The 16,111-nt window shown below is 48.3% G+C and overlaps 1 protein-coding gene across 1 annotated transcript; it reads left to right on the plus strand.

Annotated features, from left to right (window-relative positions):
- Positions 1-264: 264 nt before the first annotated feature.
- On the plus strand, positions 265-14,411 carry LOC124659205 (disease resistance protein Pik-2-like). Its single transcript, XM_047197135.1, has 4 exons — positions 265-1,308; positions 2,601-3,254; positions 11,167-11,181; positions 12,600-14,411. The coding sequence occupies exons 1-4, from the start codon at positions 265-267 to the stop codon at positions 14,409-14,411; spliced, it is 3,525 nt and encodes a 1,174-aa protein (XP_047053091.1).
- Positions 14,412-16,111: the final 1,700 nt, after the last annotated feature.

Genomic DNA, 16,111 nt, shown 5'->3' on the forward strand with positions numbered 1-16,111 from the left:
TAAGTCATAGTAAGATTATTTGTTAAGACTCAACTCATCCAACCTCTGCTTCCTAGCTTCTGATCTCTACTTCCAAAAAAGTTGCCCAAATGTACTTGCTGCTTCCTAGCTTCTGAGCTTTTATAATCCCATCTGTAGGTACTTTCAGTGGATATATGCACGACTCCAGCACAAGCATCACTACTTCCTGCTGCTAGCTACACCCCACAGGAAACAACCAACACAAAGGGAATTAGCAGACTAAGAGAGAACACACGGGCCGTAATGGGTGACTTGGTGATTGGTCTAGCAAAGTCAGTGGTGCAGGGGGCGCTGACTAAGGTCCAGTCAGCGATCGAGGAGGAGACAAATCTGCCACTGCGCTCGCATCGAGACCTCGTATTCATCATGGGCGAGTTCGAAATGATGCAGTCATTTCTTAACGTCGCTAACGAGGAGCGTGTCAAAAACATAGTGGTGAGGACCTGGGTAAGGCAGATGCGTGAGTTGGCTTACGACCTGGAAGACCTGATCGCGTTCGTAGTCCACATGGAAAGAACCAGCTCGTGGTCCAGAGTGTTGCAATTATGCATGGCACTCCCCCCTGGGCCACTGGACATGGCTGCTGACGAGATCGAGCAGCTCAAGGCGAGAGTCGAGGACGTGAGCAGGAGGAACTCGCGGTACAGCCTCATCGGCGACTCTGGCTCCAAGCCTGTCCCCGCGCAGCAACAGCTGACGCCCCGTGCTGCTGTAGGATACGATACGAGAAGGCAACACATCTTAGGGGATCTCACTCAGCTTATCACCAAAAATGACGATGCCGACCTTCAAGTGATTTCAGTGTGGGGGGCAGGCGGAGGTATTGGGACAACATCCATCATCAGACAGTCCTACAGTGATCCAGAGGTCAGTCATAATTTCACATGTCGAGCCTGGGTCAACCTCACGCATCCCTTCAATCCACATCAGTTTGTCCGGTCCTTGATGGCTCACTTCTATGCAAATAGTTGCCAAGAGCGGCAAGGAGCAATCATTGGCATCGATGTCCTTACTAGTATGGATGTGAGTGCCAAGCAAGGCGATCTCCTCAGCGAGTTTGTTCAGCTAGTCGACAAGAACAAGTACCTCGTCGTCCTGGAAGACCTTTCCACCATGGCAGAGTGGGATTCTATCAGGACGTTCCTTCCTGACAGAAAAAATGGCAGCTGGATCATCGTGTCCTCGTTGCAATACGAAATTGCAAGTTTGTGTGTGGGACATCCGTACCAAGTATTCGACCTGAAGCAGTTGCCAGCTGAGCACTCTGTTTGTGCCTTCCTGAGAGAGGTAAACTTGAAAACACCATCAATTACATTAGAATAATTTAAGAAAATAAAAATTACTCCCTTGATCCCTCCGATCCCTCCCCCCTTTTTTTAGATTGTAGCATGGTTTTGCGTGATTTATTCTTCCCTGCGCCAGAATATTATCTCTTCTACATGATAAGAGCAGTATTTATCCATGTTCTGCTTGGTATTATACTGCTCCATCATCCAGATTACTTGCAGCGAATTTCAGACAGATTAGAATAGGGAACCCTGACCTTCTCCCCCTCCCCACGGGCCAAATCGGACATTAGTAGGCTGGGTGAATTTCATGGAGTTACCCCAAAGGTTCTCGAATCCATTGAGAATTGAGATTTTGGATTGGGGAGGTGGATTTCACAAGTTTGTGGTGTTTTGGGTTTGGCGAACGCCTAAGGTGCACTTGGCATTCTTAAAGAAAAATGAGACTAACCAGGCAATAGCACCTGGTGGCGTTATTTTGTAAAGAACACACCAGCACACCTACATTGTGGGCCCTGGGCCTTGAACGCGGGTGTTCAGGGCTGCGAGCGCATCTACTCAGCTAGCTACCCCAAGCAGGCGCTCAGTGTCAAGCTCTCAGCAATATATATATCCAAAAGGGCTATATATATGAGAAACTTTTTTCGCACACTTGATTATTTTGCATATTTGTTCATGGGTCAGAAATATTTTTTTGCTTTTAAAAATCCTATCCTGGCATGGAGGGAGTATATTCTTATTGTGGTTCCTAAATACTTCCGCTATACCAAAACATCTTATATTTTGCACGGAGAGAGTATATACCTTCTAACTGTAGCACCTACGTCTACTCTCCAAATACTTCTGTTATTTCTGATTTGGAGCAACTATTTTTTTTAGTTACATGCATACCTTGAAAGATCAGGGCACCTTAAGAACGTATCCATATCATGAGCCATATCCGTAACGCCGTATGGATCAATTGATACAGAGGCAGGGGTGATCCCTATTCTCCAAAAAAAAAAATTAGCCATATCCGTAGGACTCACTCGTCAATTGATGCAGAGGTTGGAATCAACAATTGTCTACTGTTACATCATCATCTTAGGAGAACTATTACTGCCATTGAACTAAATAAATTATAGTTGTTCTAGTTAACCATGTTAGTTCATTCGAGTTAAAAATTCTCCAGAGTTAAGATTTTTTTCTTCTCTTTGTTTCTAACCGCTGTAGGGTTCTCAAGACCCTAGTAAAAAAAAAGAGGCGAACAACGATAGCACATCATGGACCAGCAGCAAGGAGATATTAACAGAGTATGACCTGAGCCATAACCAGTGGAATGGCCATCCCTCCTACCATAGGATCCCCAACTCTAAAAAGAAAGCAGCCAGGGACTGGATGCAGAATTCTCCCCTTATTGGATGCAGATTGAAGATGAATCAACTTCGTTACTATACAGCTCAGGCACAAATGAACCATTCCCAAGTTATGTCTGTTTGGGGAATGCCCGGCGTTGGAAAATCAGCTCTTGTCAGAAACTTGTACTATGACCGGATACTTGAGAATCAGCAATTTCAAGAATACGGCTGGGTGAGTTTATCACAAACCCAGCCCTTCAGTTTAAGGGACTTCTCGCGGAACTTGCTTTTGGATTTTCAGTCAGAATCACTTCAAGCCAAGGAAACTGCACCCTCTCGTAGTATGGTGGGGATGAAAGATGCCGTTCAAAAGTGTTCTGAGCTTCTGAGTACACGTCGGTGCCTCGTCATAATTGATGGGCTCCAGTCCACACAGGAATGGGATTTGATACAATCTTCAATTGTATCTAGACACTCTAGATCTCAAACAGTTATCATCGTGATAACAACTGAAGCAAGTGTTGCAACATATTGTGGAGATAAGGAAGACCTTGTGCTTAATGTCAAAGCTCTAGAAGCTGATGCAGCCTTTGATCTATTAAAAAATGAGGTATGTTTCCTCCCGATCCACATTTTCTCCAGCATAGACCAGAAATAATACATTTCTCCGTCATGTCCCTCCTGCTCCAGTAATTTGATAATTTCATTATTTTTTCTGCATGCACAGTTGTAGTTGCTCGCATTTCCTCATTTCATATCAAAAGATGGCATGAGATTACTGCACGTGTTTACTTAATTAACCCGATATATACAATATTACTATCTTGGACTGCTGGACAGAAACAGATCGAGGGTGAACATATTCCTTCCTGTTCAAGTACAATGTTATATGGTCGTTCCCTAAAAAATGTTATCTCGCATGATGCCTTTTTTTTATAAGGGTAGAGAATACTTCCAGTACATTAAATATGTACCAATAAAAGGTTTATGAATTTTTTAATTTGTGGTATGATATGATATGTCGGTAGATTTCTCAACGGAGATGCCACTTCAGTACTACATTTTTTTTCTTCTTCAGAATAAAAGATATTGCCACACGTTGGTTATAATTTCTTTCTCTCATTTGGAGACCATTTCTTCTGTGTTTCATATCTAGCATACCCCAATTTTCTTGGGAAAACGTATTTGATGTTCTTGGAGACCATTTGTTTATCCAAAATATCGCACAGTTTATTTAATATTGATTTTCTATTTTTTATAACTATTGGATCGTTATGCAAGCTTAAGGCTTTTTTTTTTTTTGCTTCCTTATGCAAGCTTAAGTAATGATCATGCTTTCCTTTTATTTTCTGTCACAGCGATGCACCAATGCATAATGTAGAGAGAACCCATCTTTACTCATCAATGAACTTGCCGCGTATGTGCACATTAATTAGTCACAAAGTCGCGTTTTGCCAAAAACTGGTCTAGAACCATCCTGAAAGATGGAAACGGTACCCCCTCGGGCCGTCTCCTCTAGGCGACTGAGGGGCGGAAACCCTACCCCCTCCCCTCATGCTGCCTCCCCCACCCCTCTCCCCTCTCCTCGCCGTCCCTTGAGGCTGCCGCCGGCAAAGCCTGGCACAACCGGTGATGGGGGCGGCGGGGAGTTGCTCACGGGTCCCCTGGGCCAGTGGGCCAGTGGAATGGAGGCAGGCCTCCGCGCTGGGGGGATGGCCCCGGCTTCTGGTGGCGTGGCGGCCCTCCTCTCCCACCTTCACCTCGCCCTCGCCAGTGCTTGGGTGGCCGCGGGGTGCTTCTCCTCGTCCAGGTCTGGGACCACAGTAGCAAGGGCGGCGGCCCTGGATGGCTGCGTCGACCTGGCGGCGGGTGGCGGGCGTCCGGTGCTGCTGACCGTGGCTCTCGGTCGTGTGGGTGGTGAGGGGGCGGTGGGCGTCGGCGAGGTACGGAGACCACCCAGCTGGGCCTCTGGCATAAGGTGAAGATTGCTGTTCCTCCCCGTGCGCCCATCTCACCTCCCTGGCCACTGATCTCGATCTGGTGGTTGGTGGATGCGGCCGGAAGAAGGGCTCTAGACCGGGGAAAACTCTTGGCCGACGGTGGCGGTCACGATCTCGATGACGTTGTCGGCGCCGATCTCCTTCTTGAAGGCGACATCGAGGTCTATTCCCTTCCTCCATGACCTACCTATCTCGGGTGAAACCCCAAAGCTTCGGTTTGGGTGGCGGCGGCACTCCAGCGTCATTCCCTTGTTGAAGGCGTCGCCTTTAGATGGCGGGGTTTGTGGATGTGCTCGGCAGTGGATGGTAGGTAGTTGGTAGCGGTTTCACCGCATCTTCTCCGTCTTCTCCCGACAGCTTGGTCTCGTTTGTTGCGGTTGGTGATGCGGGCGAAGGTGAAGTCTGTGGATAGCGGCGTGGTGAGCCGATTGCGCGGAGCCTTTTCCTCTGACGGCAAGTGTACAATGCCCATGCATGCTCATGAAGAGCTCTCTACCTTTTGATAGGTGCGGCGCCCTCTGATCCGGGGCGAGAAAGTAGGGTGCTTTCTTCAGAGGTGGAAACAAATGTCATTGTGGCTTGCATTGGCCTCTGGAGGTTGGCGAGGGGGAATACCTCAAGGACGTCCTTCTTCTACAACTTCGCGTCTTCTTCAGCCAGACGACAAGGCGGGACAACGGACTCGAAGCTCTAGCTATTTTTTTATTCCTTTTATTTTGTTTGCTGGTTGTTCTGCGGTTTTTGTTGGCTGGTCTTTAGCACTTTATATCTCTCTGTTGGCAACGGCCTTATTAAAGATAGGGCGTTTAAAAAAACAAGTCTAGAACTTGACTCACATATGCACATTAGCCACTCTGCCATATCGACCGCTAGTTTGCACACGTGGCCGACTGTTGTTTTGCGAATTGCCCTCTAAACTTTAGTTACTTGTCACGGCCTACGTGTGAGAGCATCCCCAAACCATCCCCAAAGCGATTTAGGGTGCGCCGGATAAAAAAACGTTCATAGCCGCGTCCCTCAAAGCCGCTTTTTGTCCGGCGCCGATACGGTGCGCCTCGAGCCCGTCCCCTTCCCACAGGGGACGCACCGAGGACGCCGGACGCACCGAAAAGCGAGGCGAGGAGTGGCGGGGCCGACCCATCAGCGGCACATTGAATTTTAACCTACCGTCGCCTACCTCGCGACGAAAGTTATTGGCGCGCAGCGACGGTGCAGTTCCCGCAGAGGCGCAACGAAGCGTCTCATCGTGCCTAGCTCTGCGTGCCGGCGTTAATGAGCGCCATCGCTCCCCCGCCTCCCTCCGGCCTATAAAAAAGGGTCGCCTCTCATCGTCCCTCTCACACACAAACCCTAGCGCCTCTCTCCCCAAGCCTAGCCGCCACCATCTCAAGAGTCGACACCATGGATGGTAGAGGCGGAGGCCGAGCTCGCGACCGTGGTCGTGGTCGTGGCCGCGGCAGAGTTGCACGCTAGCCGTCGCCCGCGATGATGCCGTCGTCCTCATCGTCGGACATGCATGACGAGGAGGGCCCCGTGCTGTTCGACTTCATCGTCGTCCTCAAGGGCGACCCACACAGCATCCAGAGGCTTCCGGACACCTTTGCCGACTTCATCACCGACGACGAGCACCCGGGCTCGATGCATCTGCGGGATGATGACTGTCGCTGCTGCCGGTGGATCGTCGACGTGATCTACGACGTGCGCGGCAAGATGTACCTCCACATCGGCTAGGAGAAGTTTGCGCGCTACCACCACCTCAAAGCCGGCTTCGTGCTCGTGTTCTCCTACTTTGGCGACAGGGACATGAACGTCGAGGTGTTCGACGAGACGCGTTGCCGCTGGAACTACCACAACGACAACGCCGAGGAAGACGACGACTGAAGAGTGTTGTTTCTTCGCAGCGAATATATGCACGAAGGTTTCTTGATGTTCTTCCTGGGAAGAACCAACAGGGGCACCCTCACCAGCTGGATTTTCCAGTTTGGGTGACTGGGTGTGCCCTCGAGTGTTCTTTCTTGGCAGCAAACACACGAAACCTTCGATGCTCAGCCTAGTTAGGTTTAGTTTTTTTTTGCAATGTTTTGTATTTATGTCAACCATGGTTCAAACTATGTATTAGTTTGTGGAAAACCATATTCCAACTATATCTTTGTTTAAACCACGTTCCAAATTATGTATTAATTTGTGGAATATTCTTCTCTTTATTGAAATAAAAATACAAAAAACAAAAAAAAAATTAATGTTTGGGGTAGCGTTTAGGGGACGCGGCTGCGAAGCAACGTCCCCCAAACACGGCATGAACAACACACGTTTCCCAAACGCTCAATCCAGCACCGTTTGAGGACGATTTAGGAGCCGACTGAAGATACTCTGACATTACTTGTTAAGCATTTCGTCAAATAGGTGACATGCGTCTCAGCGAGTTGCGCGGGGGTTATCTCTGCTCGACGTCAGCTTGGCCACTGACGCACCAGCCGCCTCCTGCCGCTTGTCGGTCTCCGCGCTCACAATGGGATAGGAGCACTCGCTGGGGCTCCCCTCGGCCTGGGCGGTCCAGTTTTCGAGCTGGGAATCTACGAAAATATTTATGGTGGGCCGAATTTTCGTTCAAACGTAGCTTAAATTTAGAGATTATTAACATATATAGGCGAGTTTGTACATCTATATATAGGCTGAATTCGTAATATATTTGAATTCGGCTAGGGAAACATATCAATTAAACATAAAACATGGCGTTCTACATGCCAAAATGGCGGTAGAACGCAACGTTGTTGCCGCCGTCGTCCTTGCCCTCGTCGGGGTCGTCGTCGTTGGGCGGCATGGCTGGCTAGAACCCTGGCCAGGGTCGCTGACGCGTGGCGGAGACGGCGACGACCGGTACCATTCGTCGTCGCTGTCCCAAGTTGATGACTGCTGCGCGGCGCCGCGCAGCCTCCTCAAACCGCCGTTGCTGCTGCTCCGCCTCCTCCCTCTCCCACTCCTGCCTGGACCAGGCGATAGCCTTGTCCAAGGGCAGGGTGTTGTCGGCAGGGACGAGGTCGTTCAGCGACCTCGCAATCACCACCTCGAGGATCGCGGCGTCCTTGGCGTCGAGGAGGGTCGCCGCTTCGGCCTCCCTCTTCGGCTTGCGCTTCCGCCCGTCGGTGCCCCGTTCGCGCTTGGGTTGGACGAGGCGGCTGTGCCCGCATGCTGGAGACGGGGCATGCCTCTCGCAGATGACGATTCCGTCGGCGTTGCGTCCTCGGTTGCTCGGCGGAGACACGGGCTCGTCCTTCACGGGGCGCAAGCTACTCTTCGTCATCGCAGGAGGAGAGAATCCAGACGACCTCGTTGCCGATCGAGACGCTGAGCCCGATGACTAGGACACGGAGAGCATTAGCCTCGGCGGCGGCATCTACAACACGGGGTAGTTGTCGCCCTCGATGTGCGTGAGGACGGCCTCTAGCATGCGGCCCGGCGCGCTCCACCAACGACTGCGGCCTGCGGGGGAGGGGGGCCATCGTAGGAGGCCAACTCCCGCTCGTAGCGTTGCTAGTACGTCGACCACTCATGGTAGTTGTCGGGGAAGAAACACGGGTCGGCGCGCTGCTCGTCACTCATGATGGCAAGCTCCACCTCGATCTCTGCGTCCATGGCGTCGCGTTGCGGCAGTGGCGGGATTGGCATGTCTCCCGTGCTCAGCCGCCAACCGCCAGGAGCGCGGAAGTCCGGCGGTGCCGAGTAGCCGGCCATTTATAGCAGCCTGCCCTCTCACCGATGGAGGGACCGCCGCCCGAAACCGTTGTTCGCCGCGCCATTGCCGTAGCCCGCCATTGATGGTGATGTTTTTTGATGTGAGGAGAGGGGAGAGATGTGAAACGACGGTGGTGAATGCCATCAGGCGTGGCAGCTCCGCGATAAATAGAGGAAGCAGACGAGTCGCCGCGTGGTAGCTACCCGTCAGGCGAGGACTGATAGGCCACAGGCATTTAACGCACGCAGAAGCCGATGCAATAGGATGACGATCTCTCTCTCTCTCACCGATAGATCGGGGCCACCAGACACGACGAAAGCAAGCAACCGGGACGTGACTGGACTAGTTTTCACCGTCTCGATGAAAAAACAGGCTTCTGAAGACCTTGACGGGAGGCTGGCTGGTGGTGTTCTCACAACGGGCTATATAGAAGAGGATAGGGATCACCAACGTGACCACAATCGTCGGCGCAGTAGATGGCTGGGATTCTTCCGAGGTCGATTGCATTGCCTCCATGGCACAAATCAATGTGGTGTTTGTCCGGTTGGAGCCTAAGTCGCGCTGCAGGAACGCTGACGTAGTCAAGGGTCTGGGCGGCGCTGAATGCGGCATCGGAGCTGTTTTGCTGCTTGAGAGCATCTGCGTTCTCAAAAGCGATCCCAAAGGTATTTAGGGTGCATCAAATAATTTTTGGTTCTCAACCGCGCACTCTAAAGCCTCCTTCCATACGGTACAGCTCAATATGAGGTCCAGCGTCCCGAGCCCGTCCCCGGTCCACAGGAAATGCTCCGAGCACACGGGACACAATAAAAAGCGAGGCGGGCTTCCACCTGTCGATGACCAAATCCATAACAGTTGGTTCGCGCCTTTTATTTCTCGTCGCACCTCCCCTCCTGCGCCTCCCAACCCTCCATCGCTGCTCGATTTGCCGGCCCTTTCGATGGAAAATCTCTTCCGAGTATGGCACTGTTGTGGCGGTTGGCTCTCTCGCCAGCCTTTTCGCCACCACCGCCTCGCCAACGCATCCCAGAACGCGCCGTCAAGTCCGCCTCACCTCAGCTTACAGAAAGTGTTCGACACCTTGTTAGGTAGGCGCGATAGGTCGTTGTTCGTTGCCTCCTCTGCCGCGGCTGAATTTTATCAATTTATTTTTCTTCAAACAGGGATAACGATGATGAGATGCTTGTCCGACTGTTGGAAGACAAGCAAGCCTTTAACGACGACATTCGGGAGCATTTGTCGATCATCGCATTCCTCCAGAACAGTGACGAAGGACGGAAATTTTTTAAGGTCAGGCAAACTTTAGAACATAAAAAAGTTTGTCTATCTTGGGTGTTTCGTTTAGATCAACTGCCAGTAGCAAGCGGCGTAAAATATCTTGGGTGTTTCGTTAGACATGTTTAGCATAGTCATCTTGGGTGTTTCGTTTAGACATGTTTAGCATAGTCATCTTGGGTATTTCATTTAGATCAACTGCCACTAGCAAGCGGCATAACATATCTATTCAAATCTACAATTAAAAAAAGAAATGCAGTAGTAGTTTGCCCATGTTATCGAGCTTACAATTCACAAATTTAAACTTTATTAAATTGGCAAATGACAAAATCTTCTATAATTATACCTCCTCTCTTAGCTGCGGGGTTCTTTCCCTTCTTGTCCATCTTACTTCTTCTCAGCGGCTCGGTCACAAACAAAGCTACAAAACGTTCCTACTTGGCAGTATCGCAAAAACCTAAAGCTACGAGCAAGCCGAGGGCCAGGAGCATGCGGCACCTTGACGCCAGGTGATCTGCTGCATTACCAGGGCCCAGGGGCGTGCCGCGGGCGGGCGGGCCGGAAGGTGGAGTCGGACTGCCGGAGGGATCTGCTCGGAAGAAAGGCGGCTCAAGGAACTGTCGCATAAGCGTGTGATTCTCGTCGCGGCGTCGCGTCCAACTCTCGAAGACGAAGAGCCTGGACTCCCATCGCGTCCGTAGGACTCGAGAGATCGAGTGGAGATGTTGATTTTCCTCTCCACCACGCGCGGTTGCGGCCAGTAGACCCATATTCGGTAGCCTATCTCCCAGCGTGGCCCATTTTCTCCTTTTCTTCTCGTTTTTCTTCCAGAAACGCACAAATCTTGTGCAGAACTGTTCGTATGTATATAGATGCATACGTATATGCGATTTTTTTGCAAACAATTAAGGTAGGGCAGGTGCCATACCTTGCCCAAAGGGGAGCTTCGCCCCTGCTCCAGAACATGCTTGACGCCGAGGCGGAGAAGCGGAAGAGGCCACGCCATGGAGGTTCAAGGCCGGGAAGAAAGAAGTCGAAGCCCCAGCTGAGGATGGAGGGGCATACCATGCTACACAACGACTACTTCGTAGATGACGCAACACAGACCCGCAATTTTCAGTGCCGGTATAGAATGAGCAAGGTTTGTTCATGAATATCCTCCACATCGTTCGAGAGTTCGACCCCTACTTCAAGCTGAAGCACGATATTGTAGGCATCGCTGGGTTCTCGTCGATTCAGAAGTGCACCGCCGCCATGAGGATGGTTGCATACGGAGCACCTGCCGATACATAGGACGACTACCTTCGCATGAGTGAGTCTACTTACATTGAGTGCATGTACAAGTTTTGCTGAGCTGTGGTAGGAAAGTTTGGCAAATACTACTTGAAAGGGCCAACTGAAGAAAGAGACTGCAAGGATCATGGCACAAAATGCTGCGAGAAGATTCTCTGGGATGCTTGGAAGCATCGATTGCATGCACTGGTTATGAAAGAACTTCCCGTTTGCTTGGCAAGGTATATACAAAGGACGTCATGGATATTGCAGTGTGGTGCTTGAAGCTGTGGAAGATTATGACCTGTGGATTTGGCAATCTTTCTTTGGCATGGCGTGATTACAAAATGACATCAATATGTTGCAGCGGTTTCCGGTGTTCAGCAAATTAGTGGAAGGTTATGCTCCACCATGCAACTAAGAGATCAATGGCCACCAATATACCAAGGCTATTATCTAGCCGATATATTCAAAATAGGCCACTTTTGTCAAAACAATCCCGGCTCTATCAGATCATAAGAATGGCCACTTTGCTTCGCGACCGGAGGCTTGCAGGAAGGATGTCGAGCGGGCATTTGAAGCTCAATTTGCAATTGTCCGGTACCCTGCTCACGACAAATGTGGGAGGTGATGCAGGATTATGTCATCATGCACAACATGATCATCGAGGATGACCGCAAGAATCAGGTCAGGAGACATATTATCCCTATGAGTGTCAGGGCCCTTTTGCGAAGGTTGATCATGAGGTGCCTGTAGATTATGCTGATTTCTTCGCCATGCATGCAAAAATCCGTGATAGCAATGTTCACGAGCAACTTCAAAATAATCTCGTTGAGCATATGCGACGCCTTGATCGAGCCCCACTTATTGTATTTATTTAGTTATTTTATTGTTTGTTGTATTTAATTTGAAAACAATTTTAAAATTAGCTTGAAGCACACCAAATGCACAAATAAATAGGAAAGACGACCTAGCAACGAGAAGAAACAAAAGTTTAGGGTGCAATTCTTACAAAAAAAAAAACACTCGGCCAAGTGTGCAAACTAATAGTCACCGTGACAGAGCGGCTAATGTGCACATGCAGGGCAAGTTCTAGAGCGTTATTTTTTTTTTTTACATAACGCGATATTGTGACTAATGTGCACATATGTGAGTGTGCATATATAGAACATGGGGCCATGTGAACCCACTTTTTGAAAAGTTCCGTTTGTGATATCAAAATATGTTTTAAAAATCGAAACACAAAATGATTTCCCAGATGATCTCAAATATGTGCCCTGGACATGAGTTTCGTGACGAAAAAACTTTTTATTTTGTCTCGGCAAAAAAGTAAAATTTTGCACGGCTATATAGCAGTATATATGTGACATATTTTGTCTTTTTTAGATTCTGAAATAAAAAAGTGGTTTCTCCGCGAAAACTTTCTACGCATACATGAAACATGCGTACGTACCTGGATATTTTTATTTCATAATTTTTTAACATTTGAAAAATGCATTTCCAACTAGGTTTCACATGCACTCATGTTCAAACCGGACTTTTCCTAGTATATATTTCCTATATGGCATGGTTATGCAAGGTTAAGAATGTATCACAGTGGGTAACACAGGTCAGATGTTAATTTGTTTGAACAACAGGTATCTAAGATTTGTTTGAACAACAGGTATCTAAGAAGACCCCATGCCCCGCTTCATTGTCTTATCATGGAAATGCAGTGCTACAAGATCTTATTTCAATGTGCGGGGGCCTCCCCTTAATAATAGTTGCTATGGCCAGCATACTGGCTACAAACGTAGTCGGATGGATGGACACTGCAAGTTCCATCAATCTCAGGTTTATGCGTGAGCTAGAGACCAATCCAGAGTTTGAAAGTCTATGGGATCTATTTACTTGGATGCATTCCTCCTTCCGTACGTGTCCGGATTCTGTGAAGCCATGCATGTTCTCTCTATCATTTTTTCCTAGAGACCGCAATATTCGGCGAAGGCGTCTAGTTAGGCGTTGGATCGCAGAGGGCTACTCCAGGGATAGTGATGATAAATCTGCTGAAGAGAATGGGGAAGAGTTCTTTTTCATTCTCCTCAATCTGAGCATAATCCAACAGCCACCACAGTCAGACACCACAGCATTCAGTGACGTAAGGATGGTGTTATGCCAAGTCAATGGATTTTTGCGCGAGTGTATCCTCTCATGGGGAATGGAGGATAACCTTGTCTTTGAACTGACCGGCACTTGCAGTCTAACCACTCAACGCAGTGGACGTCATCTTGTCATATCAGACAGCTGGGACAGGGATAAGGTGGTCTTCGAGAGCATCGATTTCTCACGGCTACGGTCAATGACAGTTTTTGGATATTGGAAATCATTCTTCGTCTCTGAAAGTATGAAGCTTCTACGGGTTTTGGATCTGGAGGATGCAGCAGGAGTCACAGATGACGATGTCGAGCAGATGGTGAAGCTGCTGCGTCGCCTCATGTTCCTCTCTCTACGAGGATGCCATGGGATATTCCGTCTACCTCCTTCACTAGGTCATCTGAAGCAGCTTCAGACTTTGGATGTGACAAACACCTCCATAATCATTCTGCCAGCATCTATCGCCAGACTACAAAAGCTGCAGTACATCCGTGGCGGTATCACTGCCGTCGCAGCAGAGGATCCATCAGCAGCACATACTTCTATATCCTGGTTGTCCAAGTTCCACCGGGGTCGCCATGCTCATACTGGTGTTTTGGTGCCCAGAGGGATCGAGAAACTGACGGCGTTGCACACGCTTGGTGTTGTCAATATCAGCGCGTCACACGGGGAGGAGCTAAAGAAACTCACCCAGTTGCGCAAGTTGGGAGTGTGCGGCATCAACAGAAAAAACAGTAAGGCGTTTTCCTCTGCAATATCGAGTCAATACCATTTGGGATCCTTGTCAGTGTGGTTCGACAAAGAAAGCCAAGGTTGCTTGGATGACAGCGACCTGTGTTTAGTGGGCTTACAAAGTCTCAAACTGTATGGGCTCATCGACAGGTTGCCAGGTTTACAGGTCAACAACCTTAGCAAGCTCGCAAAGTTGCATTTGGAGATGGCCACATTAAGGCATGAGGTCCTAGAGTTTCTTGGCAAGCTTCCAAAACTATGCATTCTACGCCTTCGTGTGGAGGGCCTTGAAGATGGCCTGCTCCATTTTCATGTCTTCACTGATGGACTTGAGGAGTCCTCTTATCAGAAGCTCAGGGTCCTTAATATTGCCTGCAGATCCAGCTTACATGTGACTTTTGCATCAGAAACAATGAAAAAACTTGAGCTGCTGAAAGTTGACTGCTGCAGTGGGTCGTCATATCAGCTTTCTGGCCTGGATCATCTATCTGAACTCAGGGAAGTCTGTCTGAACGGCTCCTACGAGGAAACACTGAAGCATTTCCTGCAGGTCCAGCTTGCAGACCATCCAAGGAAACCTGAGTTGAAGCTGGAGGAGCAAATGCCACGTTGGTCGACCTGAACTCTAAACGGTCCTTTGTCCCTGTCCACGCATTTCCCTTCTTTTTCTACTGCTCGATCATGCCGAGAGACACTGAAACATATTTGGTACCTCTTCTGTTTTTGTTCTTCATCTTCCAAATAATTGTTCCCCTAGTAGATGTGTAGGCCTATATGTCAGGATTGGCTGTGTACTGCTGCGGCAGCTCTATTTTATCATCTTGCAATTTTGTTTAGGAGAATCTATTATCTACAGCCTACTTCTTTCCAGACTGTTTGGTAGCGTAAAAAAAAGCATTCGTTAAATGGGTTATGTTGGTTGTACTAGTTGTTTTGGTAAAACAAACATGCGGGGTACATGGCGACCCCCTCTCGGCCTTCTTGTGTTGACTAAATCTGAACTAACTTAACAACAGTCCACAGGTGGGACTTAGAACTTAGTATAGCGGTAAACTCATCAACCGTCTGATTTTCTATCTGCTCTAAGCTTCTTGTTTGTGTTGGTTTTCTTTGACACTGCGCTAATGCCTCAATGATATCTTACTAGATTTATGGTGCGCCTTGGCACATGATCCCGGTAGACCGGGATAGGTAATAATTTTGTAGGTTTAAGAGTTCGTCACTTACAGCAGGAAATTGTGAACCAATAAAAAATTATGGGGAAATCTCGAAACTTTGAAATTTTAGGGAAAAAATCAGGTTTCAATGAGAACTTTTTGAAGGGAAAGCTATAGAACTAAAAGAAAAGAAAAAAACAAAACCAGAGGAAAGGAAAACGGGTCGACCCAACATATGGCCGGTGGGCCATGCACCACCTGGTCCGACACGAGCAGGTCAGCCCAAAGCAGCTGCCTCCTTGCTGAGATCCTAGGGTTGGGGCATCCCAAGTTTCCCTATTCGCTACAACATCCTTAGAAGATTGCCTGCGGCGTGTGTCATTGGGTAGTCTCCATCACCCACGCTGGCATGGAGGCGATGTCGGTGGGGTTCCTTAACCTATCAATGTCTAGAAGCATCGCCTGTTGCCTTGGTGCATCATCCTGTGGATCTCAAACCAATGTTCATTTTGTATAACAATGGTAAGTGTAACTACCAATATGATATAATATGTTTTAGGTTCTACAAAACTATGTCATTAGGATAAAATTTAATAAAGCCCATAAAACTACAAACAGAGCAATAAATACTTATATACAGCTGGGGTCTATGGAAGCACAAGCCCCATGCTAATAAGCAATACTATATTGTAGTAACCAACATTTGATGGTTCTGTGAAGATTACCAAAAATACGGAAAGAAAAGCAAAAAACAACATATACATATGCTGCCTATGGACATTGTTGCGGCATGGTTTTCAGAGGCTACGAAAGCGTAGCCCTAATAGCTATTTGCACCACCAAAAGTTAACATCACTGAAAATGAGAAGATAAATTAACCAGCAGTTAAAACTAAGGCAAATGATAGAAGTGTTAAGAACGAAATATTAACTCATGTTCGATACAATAAAAAACGTGATAATGTACCTCGGTTTGGGATCTAGGGGAAGTAACTCTTTCTCATTATCTCAATGATTTTCCAGGATGGAACTTGCACGTTTAAGCCTAAAATCCAAGTCTTGAAAATTAATAGGAGTAAGATTGTTCCAAAGTGTGCTAGCGTGGTCTTACATCAATGAACCAAAAATAGTTGAGAGTGCTATGCAAGTGACATAAATGACATGTC

The sequence above is a fragment of the Lolium rigidum genome, chromosome 6 (assembly GCF_022539505.1).
Source record: "Lolium rigidum isolate FL_2022 chromosome 6, APGP_CSIRO_Lrig_0.1, whole genome shotgun sequence".
Taxonomy (NCBI): Eukaryota; Viridiplantae; Streptophyta; class Magnoliopsida; order Poales; family Poaceae; genus Lolium; species Lolium rigidum.